General features: G+C 46.2%; 1 protein-coding gene across 4 annotated transcripts in view; it reads right to left on the bottom strand.

Annotated features, from left to right (window-relative positions):
* Positions 1–20,740, bottom strand: part of arhgap21a (Rho GTPase activating protein 21a) — a 79,640-nt gene that overhangs the window by 43,995 nt on the left and 14,905 nt on the right. Inside the window, exon 1 of one of the 4 annotated variants that reach the window (XM_087169946.1) lies at positions 1,707–2,311. The exons of 2 other annotated variants lie outside the window; for them this stretch is intronic. In XM_087169946.1, coding sequence (XP_087026072.1) covers positions 1,707–2,018 — 312 coding nt within the window. In that variant the 5' untranslated portion in view covers positions 2,019–2,311. Of the gene's footprint in view, positions 1–1,706; positions 2,312–20,740 lie in introns of those variants that run through there. One more of the 4 variants, XM_023431444.2, reaches the window with a different exon arrangement.

Here is a 20,740-nt window from a genome sequence, read left to right as displayed (position 1 = left end):
TTTATCGTGACCCTAAAACATACAACAGGACATATTCTGTAACTCTTAATCACAACGCCATCGCTGAGAAAGCCACTCTGACCTCTCCCCGCTGCTGAGAGCTGTCTGAGCAGTGAGACTTCTGTCACATCCATCATCCAAGTAACGATGGAGCTGAACCACTGCACCGCAGGGCGTGCATTAGCGGTTATTGCTAACACTACCACAGTGACTCCGGGCTGCGCGAGCCTGCCAAGAGTTTCGGCCTCGGCCCAGATCTCTCTCTCCGCGAGCTCTTCTACCAAAATACATCTGAGGTATGGATCCAAAACAAAGACATTCTCCCCACCGCCGCCCCTCTGGCTCACTCCCTCCACACCTCTCCTCTCCTCTGCCTGTCTGGGAGCAGCAGATGTAAAGGCCTCTGGAGAGAGGGATGGGTGTTGGCTTAATGGTATGACTGGTGAAATCACCACCAATACCCAGTGGTGTGGGGCTGGAAGTGAGCCACAGTCCATAATGTAACTGAGAAAGGGGAGAGGAGAAGAGTGGGGAGTGGGGAGGAGGGGGAAAGGAGCTGACACAGTCCAAGTCAGCTGTTTGTTTTGATTTCATGCTTAAAAATGTATGTTGTATTATGCAATAGCTAAGCCATTTGGCTCAAATGCCCCATGGCTGAGGTACAAACACACACACACTTTCCATCTCTATATATAACATGTTGAATTATACAGCAAGAGAAGCAGCAGCAGAGCACAGTGTGAGCTGCCATAGGTTCCCACAATGCCTCAGTGAGAGACGGTCATATTCAAAAAAGGTATAATACTGTAAATCTGATGCAAACAAGCTCACACACAATTACATGAAAAATACTCATCAATTATGCATGCAATCTGTTCACCACAACAGTCATCAGTGAGGGTTTGATGTGTGCGCTGCCATATGGTGCCTCAGCCTGCAGGACGGTGCATTTGCATGTCTACTCCTGCTTCTTTATGTGTGTGAGTGAATTTGAATGGCATTTACTTGTGGACTCAGCTTTTCTTCTTCACACACTTTTTCTTTTTTCTCATCGGTGAGTCACCCCTGGGTCGTCTGACCTCATGAATCTACCTCTTTCACTCCCTCTCACTCTTGCTTTTTCCTCTCCAAACATCTCTCCCTCTCTCACCACATTAGTCATCTTTATTCACTATAACATAGGAAAATACGCCTTCAGTCCCCCCCAACTTTAATCCTTCACTGAACAATGAATTCCTTCCATTAAGCCATACTACAGAAAAAAGTAATGGCATTTATTTCTATTTCTGAAGAAATTCTGAAAATGAGGCTGCAGCTGGAAAATAAACAATATCTTCCTCTGACAGCAAACGGCAAAGTGTCACTCTGAGTCCACCACAGGGAGCAATAACAATAAACGAAACCTAAAACCCCAAACACACACTCACGTTCACATTACAGAAGATATTGGTTGGTGAAACAGGACTACCCTGCTGCTGTAGAGCAGGATGACGCACACAAAATTCCTCAGATGGCACAACAAAGTGCAGCCGCCCCTCACCTCTCCTCCCTCTCTAAATGCTTCCTATGTAAACCTATATGCCTCTGCCAGAGACTGATAAAGCTTAGACACATATTTCGAGTGAGTAGGGGTCTTCCTGAACGGCCTCAAAGCTGACATTCTCAAAATGTCAAATCCAGAGGATGCTCTCCGTAACTGTCCTTACCCGAGATCGCACACAGTTCTTCCTGGAGGCTTCCCGCAGCCGAGCCCAAGAGACACTGCGGTTGGGACTGGTGAGACCCAGCTCCACTTCACCCCAGTAGGCTCTGGCCAAAAGCTGGAACCAAAGACAGTACGGCTCCGACAGGCAGCCGTCCACCCCGGCCAGCCGAGCCCAGGGACATCCCCCGGATGACGGGGAGGGAGAGAGGGAGCAGCACCCTTCGGCGTTCACGTCCACATCCCGCAGGTCGGGGTGATCCTTCAGAGGAACCGGCTTACAGCCCGGAGGGAGCCCGTTCCTCTGGGCCAGCATGGCATAGCCAAAGTCTGAGGATGGTAGGACCAGAGGTGCAGCAAAGGATGAAAACTATCCTCAAAAATGCTCGTTTGTGTCCCTCTTCTTTTCCTCTGGGTCGTCTACTCCAAGTTTGTGGTGGCGTTCATTTTGCTGCCTTCCTCTCTTCCTCCTCAGCCCGTCCGTCCTCTGACTGTTCTGGTCTCAGCTCGGAGAAACAGGGCTGGTCCTCACGACGTCCCACAGACACATGATGTTTCCACTCAGCCGAGAGGAGCGGAGCACAGCGGCTGAGTGCACTGCAGAGAGTCCGGGCCGACTGACTAACGCACCCACCCACTCACCACACAAAACTCTCTCGGAAGTATGCACAGACACACACACACATTCACACACACACGTACGTGAAGCAGCCTGAAGTGAATTCTCTTCCTTTCCTGCCTCCTTCATCTCTCTCTCTCTCTCTCTCTCTCTCTCTCTCTCTCTCTCTCTCTCTCTCTCTCTCTCTCTCTCTCACACACCTCTTCCGCTGCCAACCTTTAAAAGTTTTAGCTGTTGTGCGTCGGCCAACACACGTGCACACAAACAGACTCACATGTCGCTGGCTCGTCAATAAATCATACGAACAAATGAAAAGGGAGAAAGACAAGACGCACACACACTAAACAAGGCTAAGGTGGGTTTAAGTAAAAGAAGAAGAAAAAAAAAGTTTCCTAGAGAAAGAAACACAGACACCAACGAAGCTGGTTTCTGCCTGGAGACGGGAATAACTGGGATTGTTTTCACAGCCAGTTGGAGAAGTCAAGTGGGGCTAATGCAGATAAGGAGGCATATGGGTTCTGTGAAATCTAGAAGGCACAAAAAAATAAAAAAATAAATAAAAATGCACAGCCAACCCACCCACCTTCGCACGCCTGCAGCTCATCTGGCAACTACAAAGAACCTAATGCCTGTGTGGCACACATGGTGGTCAGAGAGGCGACCAGGGAGTGCATGAACACACAGCGACTCCTGTATATTTTGTGATAATTTCCTTTATTTATTTATCTATAAACATAAGGATAAGCAAAGCAACAGATGTAACGTGTATAAGGGTAGTTAAAGCTAATTCGCAGCCCCAGCCTCTGGTTCAATCTTTCTTAATTAACGGTTGTCCACTGTAGCGAAGACAAGTTTCGGATTTCAGGGATTATTTATGCAAACCAGTCGAGATGTTGCTATGCCATTTATGATGAAGTATCCACCTTTTAATATTTAAAGGAAAGATATATTATTTATTATATAGGTTATGTCTTAAAACACTACTCACATGCCTTGACTGTGAGCCGACACCAACAGGAACAATAGGGACAACTGTGTGCGATATAACAGTTAAAAATCAACATGAGTGTGATGGTGAAACACTATCTCTGAATTACAGCGTTAATCTAAACCTCTTCCACCTCCTGGTCTTCCCTCACACTTTGCCTTGTGGCGTTACATAAGAGCCGAGCCGTGTACACGAGGGAATAAGTCCTCAATCCTTCGAGGTAAACAAACACGCTACAGAGGCTTGGCAACCGCCTCTATTTCAGGAGCAGTGAGATGTTTGGGACTCAGCCCTGATACCTTTTAGTAAATCTCTCTGGTAGAGAGCAGGGCCAAAACATCAATTTAATATTTAATCACATTTTCATCTCAGGGGCTCTCTGGAGCATTTGTGCTGCTCCAATAGCAACATCAGGCCTGTTACAAAACGATGAACACATCCACGCACATCCGCCTTTAGTTCATTTTGCATTTCAACACCTCCTTATTCCTCCAGGGCGAAGTTATTAGTCAGACAGATTGCTGCCCCCGCCCCCCCAATCGCTTAAGTTTACTGGTTCACTTCCAACAGCAGCTAACGCACATCCGTCAGCAGTTAACGTCGCCGTGGATGAGCGGCGAAAATGTAAATACCAGTCTATTTTCGATTCTGAGGAATATTTGCCGTCCGCGACAAGCAGCGACCGTGAAGACAACATCAGGAGCGCAGCGGTGGAATGTTCCCCTTCTCAGCGTTTTGGGTTATGAGCATCTTGTTACCACATTCACCCGGCTCAATATAGCATGTGGTATTCTGTACGGAAAAGACGATGGCGGAAATAGAAGCCGCCGCCGAACAAACCAACCGCCGGTCGAGAACACTTGACTTGTGGAAACCAAAAAAGAACAAGGATTAAGTCTCACAAGAACAGTCGTACATGAAGAACCATAAACAGTCTGCTGCGTTCATTTTACAACCAAACCATTACAAGCCTACATTACATATTAGAGGTACAATACTTCTTATCTCCACTAATGCGTTTCAGACAGAAACCACATCAAATATACAAATATATATATATACAAATATATATATATATTATATTATATTATATTATATGTGTCTCTGAATTCCTGCAAATCTAAAACACATGATAAGAAAAAAGATCCTTGAGTGGAACTCCTGTTGGCTAAGACATGGGATTTGGTGCCATGCAGACACAAAAAAATGAGACGTGCCGCCCAGAAATATTATGCTGTTGCCGTGGGCAACAAACCAGACCACAACAATGTCGGCCACTGGACTGTGGGCCGCTTGTGTGATTTCAAGGTTTGCGTCTGTGTGTGTGTGTGTGTGTGTGTGTGTGTGTGTGTTTGTGTATAGATCAGTGTGTCACGAAGGCCAGCGAGGAGTGTTGAGGTGATTTGAAAGACTTGAAACTGGCGATCCATCTCACTTCCTCGGACTTCCTTTGAAGCGAACCAACGCCGGGGTCGATAATTATCCTGCGGGCTTGCGGATGGACACGCTTGCTACGGCTCGATGTGCAAACACAGAGCAAAAATCTGAAAGGTAGGATTTATGTGAGTGTGTGTTCTGGGTTTGGCTGTGTTCAGTTTGTTTTACTGGTGGTGGTGGTGGGGGGAAACTGGGTCACACTTTCATGTCTGGGCAGAACTGATACAGTTTTTAGGATAACGCAGGTCATCTTCTGCATGTAAGCCGAAGACTCGTGTTCTGACTGTCTAGGCACATTCTAGGTAAGATGTCGAAGGTGTAAATGCTCCTATCTCTCCAGACACACGTATCATCTGTGCAGCAGTAAGCAAGAGAAACAGCCACTTACCCGGGTCTGTCCCTGCGATAATAGCAGCTGAAGTTGCACTGAAATTAACTGTCGCTGGAGCGGCTCCCAGTAGTTTAAACACATGGTGATTACAGAAGCCTTTATCTGATCCACAATTTAGTTGAAAACTCAATGATATGTGTGAGCGAGTGAGTGGGCAGTGGGTGAGGGAGAGAAAAATTCTCAGCTGCTCGTAAGGCCACAGAACCGATTCAGCCATGTGTTTTTGTTAGTTTCGTTTTGTGTTGTATTAAGATATTTGAACAAAGATGCATGTTTGATGCTAAAAGGATATTAAAGGTCCTGTATTTTATTTGAAGTGTTGATCCATAAGAAGATATATTAGTGGTTTTAAGTGCCAAAAAAACATCTCAGTGTAGTTTTACATCTCCTCTCTCAGGCTTCTCTCTGGAGCTCTAGCGACAACAGGTCGGTGAGCCAATCAGAAGAGAGGAGGCTCTGAGCCTCTCTTCTGATTGGCTGACTGTTTTCCGAGTGATCCAATAAAAATATAGCAGATTACAGGTGAAACACTCGGAAAAAAACAAATCCTGCAAGGTTGAGTGTTGGGTCAAGGTGCGCTGGGATTGGGGGCATAGCTGAGAGCGGTGACTGCTTTGTTGTGACATCACAAAGTTACAGGAAGTCCTGACGGCTGGTTTTAAAGCTCAGCTTCTGAATACAGGCTGTGTGCATTTCTCTGTGGACTGAACTTTGATACTTTCACAGTATCAATATAGAACCTAGACCTGCTTTATAATCAAAAATACACTTTCCATTAATGATTGATCAGCTGATTGTTTTTAGATTCACTGATTCATTCAGAAAATGACCCTATGCAATTTCCCACAGCCTCACATTGTTTATTTTGGTTGTCAAACGCTGACGAAACCCAAATGTTTTAAATTCAACTTTGCTACACCACAGATAGAAGCAGCAACAGGTTAATGGGATGATGTCCATGTTCACTCACACACACACACACACTCACACACACACACACACACACTTAACTGGCCACAGCTCTTTAACACCAGCCAGGAAAATGCTTTGAAGAACTTTATGAGATTACACAGAGGTGTAAATTGTGAACATTGCTGTCCGTCCAAGAAAAGCAGCAACAACAAATAACACCAGTGTGGTCCAGTTGATAAAATCAACTGAAGCGCGGCCACAGACGCCTGTGAAATTCTACCAACGGGTGTAGAAGGCAGAGGGTGTCCTCCATTGTTGTTGCACCGTTACCACTCACCGCTGGGCCCAGCACAGTGCAAAGTTGGTCTTGGAGCCCCCCCCCCCGCTGATAAATGGCTTTTGTGGCTTCACACAACATCACATGCAGGGCCAAAGGCAACATCCAGACTGTGGCTGTGGTGAAATAAAGACAAGGATGGAGAAATTGACAAGGCTATTTTTATGGATTGGTTTTTGGGGGGGGGGGGGTTTAAAGACCACTCATCAGTTTTTAAGCTGAAATCACATTAATGCTGAAACACCAAAACACACAAGTCCAGTTTGTGGCTTTGGAAAGAAGCAAAACTGGTGAGAGGAAAAGTTCCTGTTCTGTCTTTTACATTTAAGCGACTTCGTGCGCCAACGCTCGCCGCAGAAACATCCTCAAAATCCCCCCAAAAAAACAAAAAATCCAAACTTGCAGCCAAAATTGTATTTCCCTGAGTTGTGAAACTTGTTTCAGATGTTTACATTTATGGAGAACACAACACAATGGAAACCAGGCTGTTTTCATGACGCTGTTGCATTTTAATCCACTCAAATCTTGGAGTCGAGGATTTATTAGATGATTATCTGCAGCTCTGATTTGTGTAACAAAAGAAAAAAAAAAGAAAAAAGGGGTGGGGGGGGTCGTCGGTAAGCAGCTGACAGGATCTCTGGACGGGGATTAAAGACACAAGGCACCGACAGGGCTCTGAAAACTACAATGAGTAATTTTGAAGTCTTCAATTGGTCCTTGTGTGTGACCAACTTTATGTATCTGCGGCTGTGAACATGTGTGTGTGTGTGAGTGAGTGTGAGACTGTGTGTGGTACACAGAGCCAGAAGAAAAGAGAAAGTCTTGCAGGAGGATTAGGCTCGATTCGGGGGTGGCTTTTCAGGACTCCTGGCGGGTGTAAGATCTAATCTGGACATGCTGCATCTGGGCTCCGCGAGGTATGGCTTACTGTAACAAAGGACTGGCTAATGAGGGCCAGGGAACAGACTGCTCCGACTACGCGCCCACACCACTGCACACCCATAAAGCCCTTCTTCATACAGGCCCTCAGGGGGGGGTATGAGGGGGTATGAACCCCACAATCGACTACCCTGAAGAGGGAGCGGACTGAGAGCAGAGCCCATCAGGCAGACACCGGAGCGGACAGATCTCGTTTCAGGCTGATAATCTTGGGTGTAGGAGGCAATGGGTTGGAGTCAGGAACTGTATACGAGGGCCTATAATATAATTTTACAGCACTTTCATCTGCCAACACACTGGGAGGAAGAGAGGGAGGGTGTTTTGGACGCGCACATACAAAGACTTTCTGTCCTGGAGGGGAAAGAAAGTCAAAGAAAGTGAGTGAGAGAAGCTGTTTGCAGATGGGGATAATATAAACTGTTTTCTTAAAGCACTGAAATAAATAATAAATCTGAAACAGGCTGCATGGCAAGCTTTTTGCTTTTGGTCCGTTTAAACACAAACAAAACTGCAGCAGCTTGCACAAACTGCAACCTGATAAGGTTCCACAGGGTTTGTTTGTATGTAGTGATTAGTGGGTTGATCAGTTGGTTGTTTGACAGAATATCAACTGGCAATTTAGATAAACGATTGATAATTTAAATAATGAATCAAGCAACGTGAAGCTTTACAAAGTTTCTCTGTTTATCATCACTGTGAATTGAATAACTGGGACAAAACAAAGACTATAAAGACGTCACCTTTTGGCTCTTGCGATTAATTTTTTACATTTTATTGCCTCAAAAACACGAAATAAAATAAAAAAATATATATAAATCAAGCAATTAAGCTGCGGTTTTATGTCCTGCAGATTTTGGGATTCGATATCTATTAGAGGTTTAACACATGTGAAGTGTAATGAGTGCACTGGTTGCCACTGGAGGTAGATCATATTGCAGATGTATCAGTATTGGTGTTTATGACCTTTAGTCCACCGGGGAGCAGTGACAAGAGGATTTTATAACTGTAAAAGATCCCGTTAGTATGTATAAAAGAAGTGTAAGGGATCTATATCAAGATTGATTATTTAATACGTGTTTTTGTTGAGAAATGACTTCTGATATCTTATCAGTATCTAGTATCTGTCGGGCTATAACTGTTACTAACATTTGTATCACAGTTAAACTTGAAACTTCAAGGAAGAACTAATGGTTTTTACTCAGCTAACAAAAGAATAGGTTCACGTTACAATAAATGTCAAAGCTGCCATTAAAAGCCCTCAAGGTTAAAATCCACTAGCAATACAATAACTGCCTTTTGTCATACATGCTTCGGTTGTGAGGAGGAAGTTGGCACCGGCTTTTCTTTTAGTTTCAAGAAGCGTCCAAATCAAACATAAGCCGTGACGCAACAACTCCAAAAGCTACCAGTTAAAACTCCCTGTGAGTCATGCCCACGATGTATTTATGAGCCAGTGCATCACTTCTATTCCACTGGCAAAAACAACAATCAAAATTCACAGTTTGCTATGGAGACCATCTGTGTAGCACAACAGCTTCAAATGTTCAGGAGAGGAAAAAAAAAATAGAGGGGATTTCCTTCCAGGCGAAGCTGAGGCTGCAGCAAGGAGAGAGGCTATGGGCTGGACACTCTCCCAAAAAAACTAATGGGGGAAGACAAAAGCCCTGAGCCCAGGCAGAAGGGAGGAGGAGGAGGAGGAGGTGGAGGGGTTGCATGAGCTTGGTGTATTAAGCAAGCTCCCCGGTGAAGGAGCGCTGCTTGATCTGGACAATTGTCTCCAGAGGTCCCTAGACACCTTCAGACAAATGCCTCTGCCAATCAAGCATTCAGTAGCCTGCGCATTCACTCCTCGGCAGCTGCTCTCAGACGGCGAGAAAAAGGAGCAAATATGTTTCTGATGACAGGCCTAACCCCACCCCATCTCAAACAGCAAAAAAAAACAAAACAAAACACTGGTGTCTGTCGATGTTTAATTATTGCATCTCTCCTCCTCGCTCAGACAGTTTCCCCCTCAGGGAGGAACCATGCTGTTTTCGGAGAGGTGAGACGAGGGGAAGAGCCTCGGATCATCGGAAAGCGCTAATGAAGACGCAGTTATTCTCCTGTCACACTGACACGCTGATGTGAGATTAGCCTCCATCCAGGGTCAATCTCAACGGGGCTAACGTGTATTATCTGACCTGGCTTTGCAGCGCTGCTTCCATACAGTTGCTAACCTTTCCTTAGCAGAGAGGGAACATGCAATTTCACAATTTCAAACAAACATTTTGTTTGCCCCGTTAAAATGTCCATTAACCCCAATTATTACAGGATTAACAAACGATTAGACAATTAACTGATCAGCTAACATTTTTGATTAATTAGCTATTTGCTTCCTTCCTGCTTTTTATATGATTATAAAATGCTCATATTGAGTTTTAGTTTTTGAAAAAGTGACACTTTAGCATTTTCACTACTTTTTGAGATTTCTTTAGATTAAACTATTAATTAATCAATCAGACAAAAATAACAACAAATTAACTGACAATGGAAAAAGCCATTAGTTGCTACTTAATAACTACAATCCATGAATCGATGTCGTGACTGAAAGCACTCTAAAGTCAAATCGAGGGTATAAGCTGCTGCATTAACCTTTTCATTAAATGCTCAAACAAACAAAAAGACATAGATAAAATAAACTCTATTTCTATTATGTTAGCAACTCCATTTGGTAAACACACTTCTATATTTCCATGAGGACTGGCCGGCGGTGTAAACTACAGTAGCAGGAGCAGGTGCTGTGTGAATGAGCAGGGATTAACCTGTGAGAGCAGTCTGGCATGAATGGGTCAGTTTCAACACGTCAGACACAGGATCTGAGCGTCACTGTGGGGTCGGCTGAACCTCCAGTGAAGCGGGATTCACCTTTTATAAGACAGCACTGTTCTCTGCAGAACCCACCCAACACCCTACACCACCACCACCGCCACCGCCGCCACGTCTGGAAAGTCCACACAGACGTCATTAACCAGACACAGGGACAAACACCTGATTCAAGGAGCGAGGCTGCTGAGGCTTGAGAACGGGGACGTATAGACTAACCTGTCCGCCCTGAATGTAAACGAAGTCAGTCAGCCTTTCCAGCCGTCTGAAAGGTTCCTTTAACAAGCCGCGACACTGCCGTTAGCACGTGGCCGCGTGCTTCATAAAGAGCCCATATAGCAGCGGTGTAAGCTGATCCTGGAATTCCCTGGGCTGAGGTTTTGAGGTTGGACTGCTGTGGGGTGGAGGGTCCAGTCATTCCAGACACATGCCTGACGGACGCATAATTACGGCGTAATGGGCGACAACGCGCATGGAGGGAGAGCCGGGGGCACAGGCAGACGAATACACGCGGCTCTGTGGCGCTCAGCTTAATGAAATCTCATTCACGAAGATGTTGATTCATTCGAATGGGGGGTAAAACAGTCCAGGTCATCACAGTGGCTGAACTGGCGGAGCAGGCGTTAATGTAATTAATGCACACAGAGCTGTATGACGGGTTGTAAACCGGGCCGGTTTAATGCAGGGCTGACGTTTGTAACCTATGGAGAATGAGCCATGCTAACACTAGTAAAGTAATCCAGTGATACCTGTCAGCAGACTTTTCATGGCACCAATTTCCCCAAAATTTGAACAAATATAGGTTTAAAAACATTCTTACATCTTCTCTGGGAACTTGCAGCTGAAGTTCTTAAAAGTATTTTAACATTAATTTATTAAAAAACAATCACATCAGTCATGAACACCGCGTGCCCTTACAGACGTGCACAAGGTAGGACAAAGAAGTACGCAAAAACCTATGACCGCATCCACTCAGGAAATGCCAAACATGTCATCTCTTGCATCAAGCCCCGGCTATTCTGGTCGACCGGTGAAATATTCACAACTGCCATTTAAAATTCATAAGCGGCTGCCGAGACGCTCCCGAACTCTAAAAATAGTCGTTACAGCGCGATGAAATATGAAACATTCAAGTCGATATGAACCCTTTAGCCACGTCTGGTAATCTCGTGTTTACCTCTCTCACGTGCGCGGCTGGAAACATGTGTTCTAGCTACAGTACGCTGCTGAAGGCTGCAGCCAAAACAGCAGCTGCTGCTCTCTTGATTGTAATTATCACCGCTGCGAGTCGTCCCACATGATAGAGGGTCAACACACAGCTCTGCGGAGGAAGGACGGCTCCGTGTGCAGAGTTTTCTCTAATGCAAACGCAGAGCTGAAAGAGAAATCAACTGAAAATGAATCTAAAACTATTTTAATAATCAATGTTTGAGCAATTTATCACAAAAAAATGTGATTATTCATTGATTTCAGCTTCTTAAAGTGTCAGGATTTGCTCTCTTTTACATCATAAAGTGAATATATTTGGGGTTTTGCCGGCTGGTTGGATAAAACAGACTATTTGAAGCCATCACTTTAGATTTCTGGGAAACTTCTTTTCTCTCATAAAGAAGGGTTTTGATGCTCTAGCCGTTATTTAACTTTGTTTAACGGTGAACATTCAAACATATAAACTAAAGGACATTTAATTTACAATACTAATGCCATTGCGTTATTGTGAAGGCATTCGGTGGACTGTAACAGATTTGGTATGGGACAGATCTGGTATTGGTTATGAATAGAGGCGCTCTGCACTGGAGCCAACACTGATGAGGGCTGTGGGACACGCCCTTTAAACAACACACACACTCACACACGCACACACACACACACACACACACACACACACAGCCCCGGGCTGACCAAGAGCTGTAAATTACACCGCTATTATGATCCAGCAAAGAGAGAGGGAGAGAGTGACGGAGAAACGGCGAAACAGAAAATGAGAGAAACAGACAGAAAAAGAAGAGAGATGAAGAGTTCAAGAAAATGTGCACTGAGTCACGGTGGATGTCTGTAGCGTCTGACAGAGGAGAGACGGTCCATGGAAAACACCATGGTGCTTTCCCCAGTGTAAACATGGCCTGAGTCTGAGCACATACAGTACTGCAGATCTGCCTTCCCATCCTCCTTTATCCATTTCCTTTCATCCCCCCCTTTCCTGCCAATGGGTGTGTCTTCTAACCCCCCCCCCCTCTTTTTTCTTTTTTCCAGGCGCCCTTTGCTGCACTTCAGACCTAGCTGCAGCAGCTTCATCAATTAAGACGTTGACACGCACGCCTAGAAAATGACTCGGTGACATCATGTTGCATCTCATCAAAAGGGGCCGCGCTGGTGTTTGGACGTTGTTAAGGGCTTTAAAATCTCTGCACAGCCCACAGTCGTCACAATGTGGTTTAGATCCTCATTCTGCAGATCAATCAATGTGTCACCAAAAACAACCAGTTGTGATGTGGCAAGTAAAAAAATAAAATAAAATAAATATGTCCCATGCTGCCGCAGGGAAAGGCGTTCCTCCCGAGTTGCATTTGGCAGCATCTCGGAGAGGATACAGGTCTGATTTACGGCGTGAGTAACTCTGCGGATCACGTCTGAGCTGCTGTCTAGTGTCAGCTGGTACTTCTCACTGGAGTCACTGCGGAGGTTTTGTGTCTTACGATGTAAGCAGCTGGGAACGGAGGCGAGAATTGGGAAGAAATTTGGACGCCACGGGTCAGAGATAAGGCCATGAATCCAGGGTGAAATAAGGGAATGCAGATAAACTGAGAACCCCCCCAGGAGATGATAGACTTTGGATGGAAAATGGTTTGGACGCCGCATAGCTGTTGCTAACGTCAGCTGGGACTGCTGTTCGGGGCGGGGTGCAAGAGGGTTCATGTGACCTGCTGCAGACACACAGACAGACATGGGATTTATACAGGGCGGGGCAGGTGTGACCGAACAGTAACGTCCTGTATTAGCTGAGGAGGGAAGAATGTCGCCTTTCAGCTGAGCGCTGACATCACTCTGCGGAGAATAGTCCTGGAGCTGATGCCGCTTGATGTCTGTCCATGTGTTAACAAGAAGCCGGGGTGCATGTGACGTAGCGACACACATACTCCCCCCGTCCCGTTTCATTCAGAAAGAGCCCGTCACACTGATATCAAACCGGATCAAAGAGTTCTTTCAGTGCCGACTGTTTACCCAGGCGGCATCTCCTTTAACGGCTGACATCACAGCCTCGCTGCAGCTACAACACTCCCTGCTTTTCTTAGGCCTGTTCCATTCTGTACTCTGTGTGTCTGTCCAACAAAACCCAGTTATGTAATGAGGACCTAGGCCAGATGAGCCGAAGAAAAGACTATTTAGCTCTCCACCTCTCGCAGCGTGGAGCAGCTCAGCCATTCTTCACTGGAATGTTTTCCTCCCATGTTTGTCCAGGGGGGCCGAGACCCCCGAGTCCACAGGGCTGACGAATCAGTGTGTGTGTGTGTGTGTGTGTGTGTGTGTGTGTGTTTGTCTGCCTGTCTGTCTGTATTTTCTTAATCTGGGGGTAAATGAGTCCAAGTCGACTGATGAGTAACCCTTTAGAGATGCCGCTTAACAATGAGCGTTTTTATGTGTTCTTAACTTTCCCGTCACACGTTAGCAGAGGAGCACATGTGGTTACTTTCATCTAGGGGTGCATGCTGCAAAAAACAAAAGAAGCATGGATGAGACTGCAAAGGAGCTGCAGATGAAGTTCAACTCTTGAAATCATCAGCATGTGTGCATAAAACACGACACTTAACTCAGTCCTTTCAGATTCAGACATTTCAGATTAACACAACAACTAAACGCGCGACACATCATTGTAAAAAGTCGATATATGCATAGTTCCTCTCTGCTCAGCCGTCCCCTGGCACCAAGTTACTGACGTCTCTCTCTCCGCTGGACGTTGCTCTGACATCTGATGCGACTCGTCTCCCACAACTCAAAAACAAAAAGGTCCAAACATTAACACTTTACAAAGCTCGGTGGACTTGATGTTCCTCCTTCCTGCAGGCCTGGTGTTAAACATGCACCACCACACAGTCCTCATGACTGCGGCGCATCTCTTACAGACCACCAGCCAAAGCCCATTATATGCACTGCTGCACAACTGCATCCAAAGAGAGACACAGCCTGTTTTTTTATGAGCACTATTATCACCGTACTACTAGAGACTAAAATTTGTCATAGAAACATCCTGAATATTTCCGCTCACCGCAGGCACGAAAGTGGAATTCTCAACGGTTATTAATTATTTCGTTTTATTTTTCTTGTCCCTTGAAGAGGGAACTCACTCACTTGCAGCAGCCATTAAAAATACAACAGTACACATGTAGTACAGAAACACGTGCAAATATGTGCAAAGAAACGGAATCTACCTCTTAAAAGAAACAAACGAAAACAAGCAGGAGGAAATGGCAATTAAAACTACTCCTAACAAAACTATGAAATAACTGCTCATTTCTAAAAATACGCACTAATCACATAGACCAGTGGAACATCCAAAACTGTGACTCAACTCCTATTGTTTGTGCTGGGATGTGGCACATGTGCGTTAGTGTAAGAGAGGGAGAGACAGGGCTGCTGCTGCTGCTGCTGCTGCTGGTGGTGGTGGTCGTGGTGCTGCAGGCCCAGATTGAGGGCCAGATGGCTTCACCAGCAAACTCCACTGACTGTCACTTGGCTCGTGTGGGTGGGAGGAGGGGCAGGAGTGTGTATGCATGAGCATGTGTGTGTGTGTGTGTGTGTGTGTGTGTGTGTGTGTCATGAAGGAGAAGAAGTCAGTGATGGTGGTGGCGGCTGAGCTGGAGCATCTGATTAAGCATTAAATCGGTTTCTAATCTGTTGGACGGAGGGTGGATGATTTTCTACTGGGGACAGAGAGGATTCCTGTATGACTCCAACACATAATAACACTCAACAGAAAACACACACACACACACTCACACTGAGCTCTCACTAGCATGTAAAATGAAATTAGGTTTCAAGGTGAAGGTCAAGGTCAAGGGGTTACATGTGAGAAACACCAGACAAGACACTTAGCCTTGATGGAGACTTGGACATATGAAGCCCCTGCCTCCGTCTGTAATATTGCACTGACCCAGACCAGGCTGGTAGGTGTCTCTGAGTACTACTTAAGGGAAATTGGCAAAAACTTAAAAAAAAAATTAGTGCATGTCATAAATCTACAACAGATTCAAACCATTAATGTGTTTTTTTAATATCATGCCTGGCTTTCTGCAACTGTCGGGACTCATCAGGTCCGTCCTGAACATCACACAGACAGGGCTTTTATTCTTCCTTGCTATAAATGTATCCTCCCGTAAAAAGTCATGTTACGTCAGAGTAAAGAGCTTCCTGCCTTTAACCTGCCTGACTCTCCAGTCAAGGAAAAGGCAAGTGATAGCAGAGAGAGGAAAGCAGATGGATTAATCTAACAAGCTGCTCAAGTCCTATCAGTGGCATGTGGACTGTCTTTGAAGTGGCCATCAACCTGCCAAGTGGCACCGGTGAGAGGGCTGGGGATTGTTGACAGGGCAACGAGTCATGATTAAATGGCTAGCAAGGAGAAAGTGTAAGGAGACGTAGAGAGAGGGTAGCAGGGGGTTAGCTAAATCCCGAGCTCACTGGTTTAGCGCGTCTATATTGGCAAGGACGAGAGTGCAGGTGAGTGCAGGACAGCTTGGCAAGACGCGCAAGTCGCAGACAGCGAGCGACCGTCAAGGGATGCCCAACATCTACCCTGTAGGTGCAGCCACTCTAATCCTTTTAGGAGAGCCGAGATCAGCTGCTAAACTGGGCGAACCCTCGCTCAAGTCAATCCCATCGACAGGAATGTTCCACCGTGGCGTCAGGAATAGTGGCAGGAGTCACACTATATCCCTGCTGGGCTGCCTGAGGCCTTTCACTGCAGTGAACTGGGCTGGCAAAACATAATGTCGGTGGTAAGTTTGCAACAGAAAGGACAACGAGTCGTCCACGATGAAACAGCAAATATGTTCTTTGTAGGTGGCGAGGTGAAGGAGGGAAGGAGCGTGTTTGCGGTTTAAAGGCTGTTGACTTGTGGTTTCTCTACACTTCTCTTTGTGGATCAGCTAATTTCCTCCTTTGCTCCCGCCATAATTAATTCCTCTGATGTTATTTTTAGTTAAAAAAAAGGTACCTAAGATATGACCTAACTTTGCTCTTTCCTCCTTTATTCTTGTACCCCCTTCTTTTTCTCTAACGCTGCCTTCCATGTGGGCATCACGGGGCAGCTGCTGAGCTCCAGGTCCTGCCAAATTCTTGAAATCTAAAGCCACATCTCGGTATGAGGACAGGAACCGCTCCGCTGGGGATGAGCTCTGAGGAGCAACCCACAGACTGCGGCTGTGCGAGGCTATTCCAGACATTTCCTGCGGCGCGGATGTGTTGTGACCTTCACCCCGGGGCGTGCGCCCTCGCGAGTATTAACGCAACAGGTCTGTGCTGGAGACTGAGGCGACGTCAGCCCCTTGTAACGCGAGACTGAGGCACTGTTGTGGGGGGGAGGGGGGTGACGAGGGGGAGAGAGGAAAGGGGAGATTAGTAGTACGGTATCCAGGTAACGGTCGTACACACTGTCAAAGCAAGACTGAACAAGGAGCGAATCAAAGCACGAGACGGTATAATGACATGCTGACAAAGACCAGCTATTATGGTAGTTAAACAACAACGAGGGATGAAATTACTCTGCGTGCTCGTGTGCATGCTGTTTGTTGTTTCGGCTCCTCTGCAAGAAAGGAAGCGTTATAATATTACACCTGCAAGGAGAATCCTTCCCATCACGGTTTAGCTTCGGACTGGTGATTTCTTGAACCGCCTGCACATTCTGGATCTCCTTCTTCTTCCCTGAGTTCGTCCTCTTCCTCACTGTTTTACTAGATAGGATGTGTGTGGGATGCTGAACAACCAACCTATCACTCCTATCCTGATTAGGCAGATCCTGACTGAGCTAAGAGATTCCAGGCACATTCTGCACATATTTCGCTGTATGGGCCACATGTCTAGATCAAGACATTGTGTACTCAGTGAACTCAACATTACAGACATCTGAGGGAGGAAAAAAAAAAAAAAATTACTAAATTGCAATGCACACCTACAGCTTTCCTCAGACTATAAAAGCACATCCTGCGATGACGCTCTCCAAAAAGCACACAGTGCTCTTTTCAAAACACTCGGAGCATGCAGTCTGGCGATGGAAAATGTTAGCTAGTAAAATGCTGGAAAAGTGGGGAGCCTCAGAAATGCACGCGCTGAATACGGCGAGGGCCAGTGTAGCGCAAGCTGTCCAGCACGGGTCTCTGAGGAGGGTGACGCAATACAGGACGGGAGGGGATGTGGGGGGGGGGGGCACAAATATGTTGACTATTATGAACTCAAGCCCCCTCCTCCTCCTCCTCCTCCTCAACCACGTCCCCGGCAGTCCCACCCAACACTGAGGCCCATCTGGAGCGCCTCGTGACCCAACTGATTAAAAGCAGTTGGGGCCTTCGGTGAGATACGGCCAGAGGAATGTTGAGACTGTGGAAAGGCCCAGAATAAGCGCGTCTGAGAGGTGTGTGAATTTATGCAATGTGTATGTGATACTGCTGCCTGTGTGCTGCATCACATGCGCGTGCGTGCGTGTGCAGCCACATGTCCACTGGTGCCACCCATGAGCAATCAATCAAATCAAGACAAGAGAAAACCCACTGAGCTGAGTTGATGGATGGCCCCACTGGGACTGATGGGACGGCTTGATGGGAGCATCCCAGCACCTGAATCGCAGCTTCAGACCCGACTGTTTCTTGACCCCATTAGCCTTAACACAAACACACACACAAACAAAAACACACACACACACACACACACACACACACTCACACACTCACACACTCAAAGACTAATACAGATCTAGTGCTTCGGATTACAGCCATCAACCTCTACCGTAACCACAACCAGTAGAAACCAAATGTCTCCTCCAGTTAGGGTAACGTTTCTCCTCCTGGCTCTGTGGTTCCTTCTCAATCCGTTCTCGCCTCATCCACCCCAAGACCTGGCAACCTCGCTCTCTGCAGTCACACCATACAAACCAAAAGGTATTTACTAGTTGCGCCCGCCGAGCGGCATCGTCCTCGTCCGCCGGGGCTCTAAATGGAAACCAGGCCGAGAGTCTCATCTCTCCTGATGGGGCATGATACGAGAAGCCCAAGGTTGATCTTTACTGCTCTCGTCCCGACGGGGGATCCTCGGTTGCGGTTAATGTTGAGCTTAACATGTGTTTTACTGCTTAATTGAATAATGAAGCGATGAGAGAAGAGGAAAAACCACACGACCCAAGGACTGCACCGAAAGCCTGCCAGAGGAGGATTTCGCGGTGAGGGCTGCATACTTTGGTTTAGAAAAGCTGCGTTTTTATAAGCGCTGCGGCTACGTGCCTGTCAGCGAGACTTTCATTATCTTTCATACATGCCAGAATTAAATCCCGCGGAGCAGAAACCAAACTGACCACCCCCACGTCCCGTGTTTGTCAGACTCTATCCATCAAAGTGATCACAAAAGCAACTGTTTTCAGTGTAGCATCATGTTATGTAATTGAATCCATGCTTTGTAAATTTGGTTTGGCTAATACATGACAATTCAAGCCATGTTAACTGGCATTTTCACTAATGCAGCCATTTCACAGTCCATCTGGCCGCCTGTTCTCTTCCCGTAACTGTGTGTGGATGTTTGGCTGCTATGGATGTCTTTGTTGCCCCCCCCCCTCTATTTTGTACACTTTGTTGAATTATTTTCAAAAATGTGGTGCAACACGGTGACGAGGAACGTCTGCACACAACTAATCATTCATTTGCAGGTGCTTGAAAAATAAGTCATGGACAGAGATTACACTGATGACAACGTGGATATATGTTAGTTGACCCTCAACGGGCAATAAAACATGTCAAAAAAAACTGCTGGTAGTCACAGCAAACAATAAAAAAAACTGAGGAAGTGTCCAATACAATTTATAGCATGGAAACACAAATTCCGCTTTCTGTTTTATTTTTTTGTTGTTTTTTTATTTCATGGCACCGGTTTGATTCCCACCGCAGCAGCTGATGATGATGCACATCCTGCAGCCGGGAGGTCGCAACTACCTGCCTCACAATCTGCACGGAAAATCCCAGAATATAAATATTTCATCGTGAAATGATAATAATAATAATAATCACACAACAACAACAACAACTCAATTAAATCCCCATTAAGGAGACGGACACGTGCAGGACCACATGCCGAAGCAAAACGACACACAGAGAAACCATCAGAGACCGTGAAGGAGGACTCGGACCAGAGCTGAACGCAGCGGGTCTCCAGGCCATGATGACCACACCCGGACCCAGCTGGAAACAATAAAAACCTCATACTCCTCATCTCTTCCTCTTTCCCTCCATCTCCTGTCCCTTATTGCTGCCTCTTCGCACTGCACCTCACAGCACTTTACTTCAGGATCTGTATCTTCTCTCCTTTCACACACCATCTTTTCCCTTTTTGTCTACCTCTATCAGACTGTTTTCTAATCATCCTAGGGCCCCATATAACGGAGAGGGAGTGTCCACTGCATTCTCCATCACCACAGTAAACACTAGTGAGCCATTCTCTCTGGCATGCATGCACAGGCCCTTTTAAAAAGTAAAAGCCAAAAGGAAAACAGCGAGGCAGAAACAGATGGATGTCATTTGTGTTGTAAAGACAGACAATGGCAGCGAATTAGATTTCCAGGGGCGGGACAGAGAGAGGTATACAGTTTTGGAAAAACTAGCTAATTTGGCACCGTGACCTCTGCTGTGACACTGGTAGATTGGTTTTGCTTTCCAATTCATCACTGTTGATTAGTAAACGAGGGCTCAGCCCATCTCTGTCAGAGGAGCATAGGTGAGGAGCCGCTCTGAATGCTAATGTGGCGCCGTTTCATCAGGATCAGAACAAAGCGGCAGGGCACACATACACATATACACACACACACACACACACACACACACACACACACACACACAGAGAGGCTGACTTGATACAGGACAGAGGGCATCATTATCACCCACCGTCTGTATCGCCTGTGCTGCCCGGCCAATCCCGTGCCCTGGCACTGAACACGGCAGCCAATTAGCGGCTCTTTTACAGCGACGCCTCCCGGCTGTGTGAGGAAGACATGGAAAACATGCCGGGCTCACCTCCTCTTATGAAAGAGCGGGAAGGACAGGAGAAGGGCATGATGGGGATTTAGTTTTTCAGACTTTCAGATTTTTTATTTTTTTATTTTACAACCAGTCTGTTCTAGAAAACTTATTGATCCATCCATCTCAGCTAAATGAGAAACGAGATAGTGGCGGACGAGTGTTTTATTCTGATGGCTGTGATAGCAGTTACTTAGCAGAGAGGGTAAGAGTATAGAGGAGGTGACCGACACACACCAGTGATCTATGGATTTGCTGTTACGGCTCTCCCTCCCCCCTCCCCCCCTG

Source organism: Seriola lalandi, unplaced genomic scaffold (genome assembly GCF_002814215.2).
Source record: "Seriola lalandi dorsalis isolate HSWRI2012SDOR001 ecotype SW California unplaced genomic scaffold, Sedor1 jcf7180002054923, whole genome shotgun sequence".
Lineage (NCBI taxonomy): Eukaryota > Metazoa > Chordata > Actinopteri > Carangiformes > Carangidae > Seriola > Seriola lalandi.
This window is presented reverse-complemented; position numbering and strand designations above follow the sequence as displayed.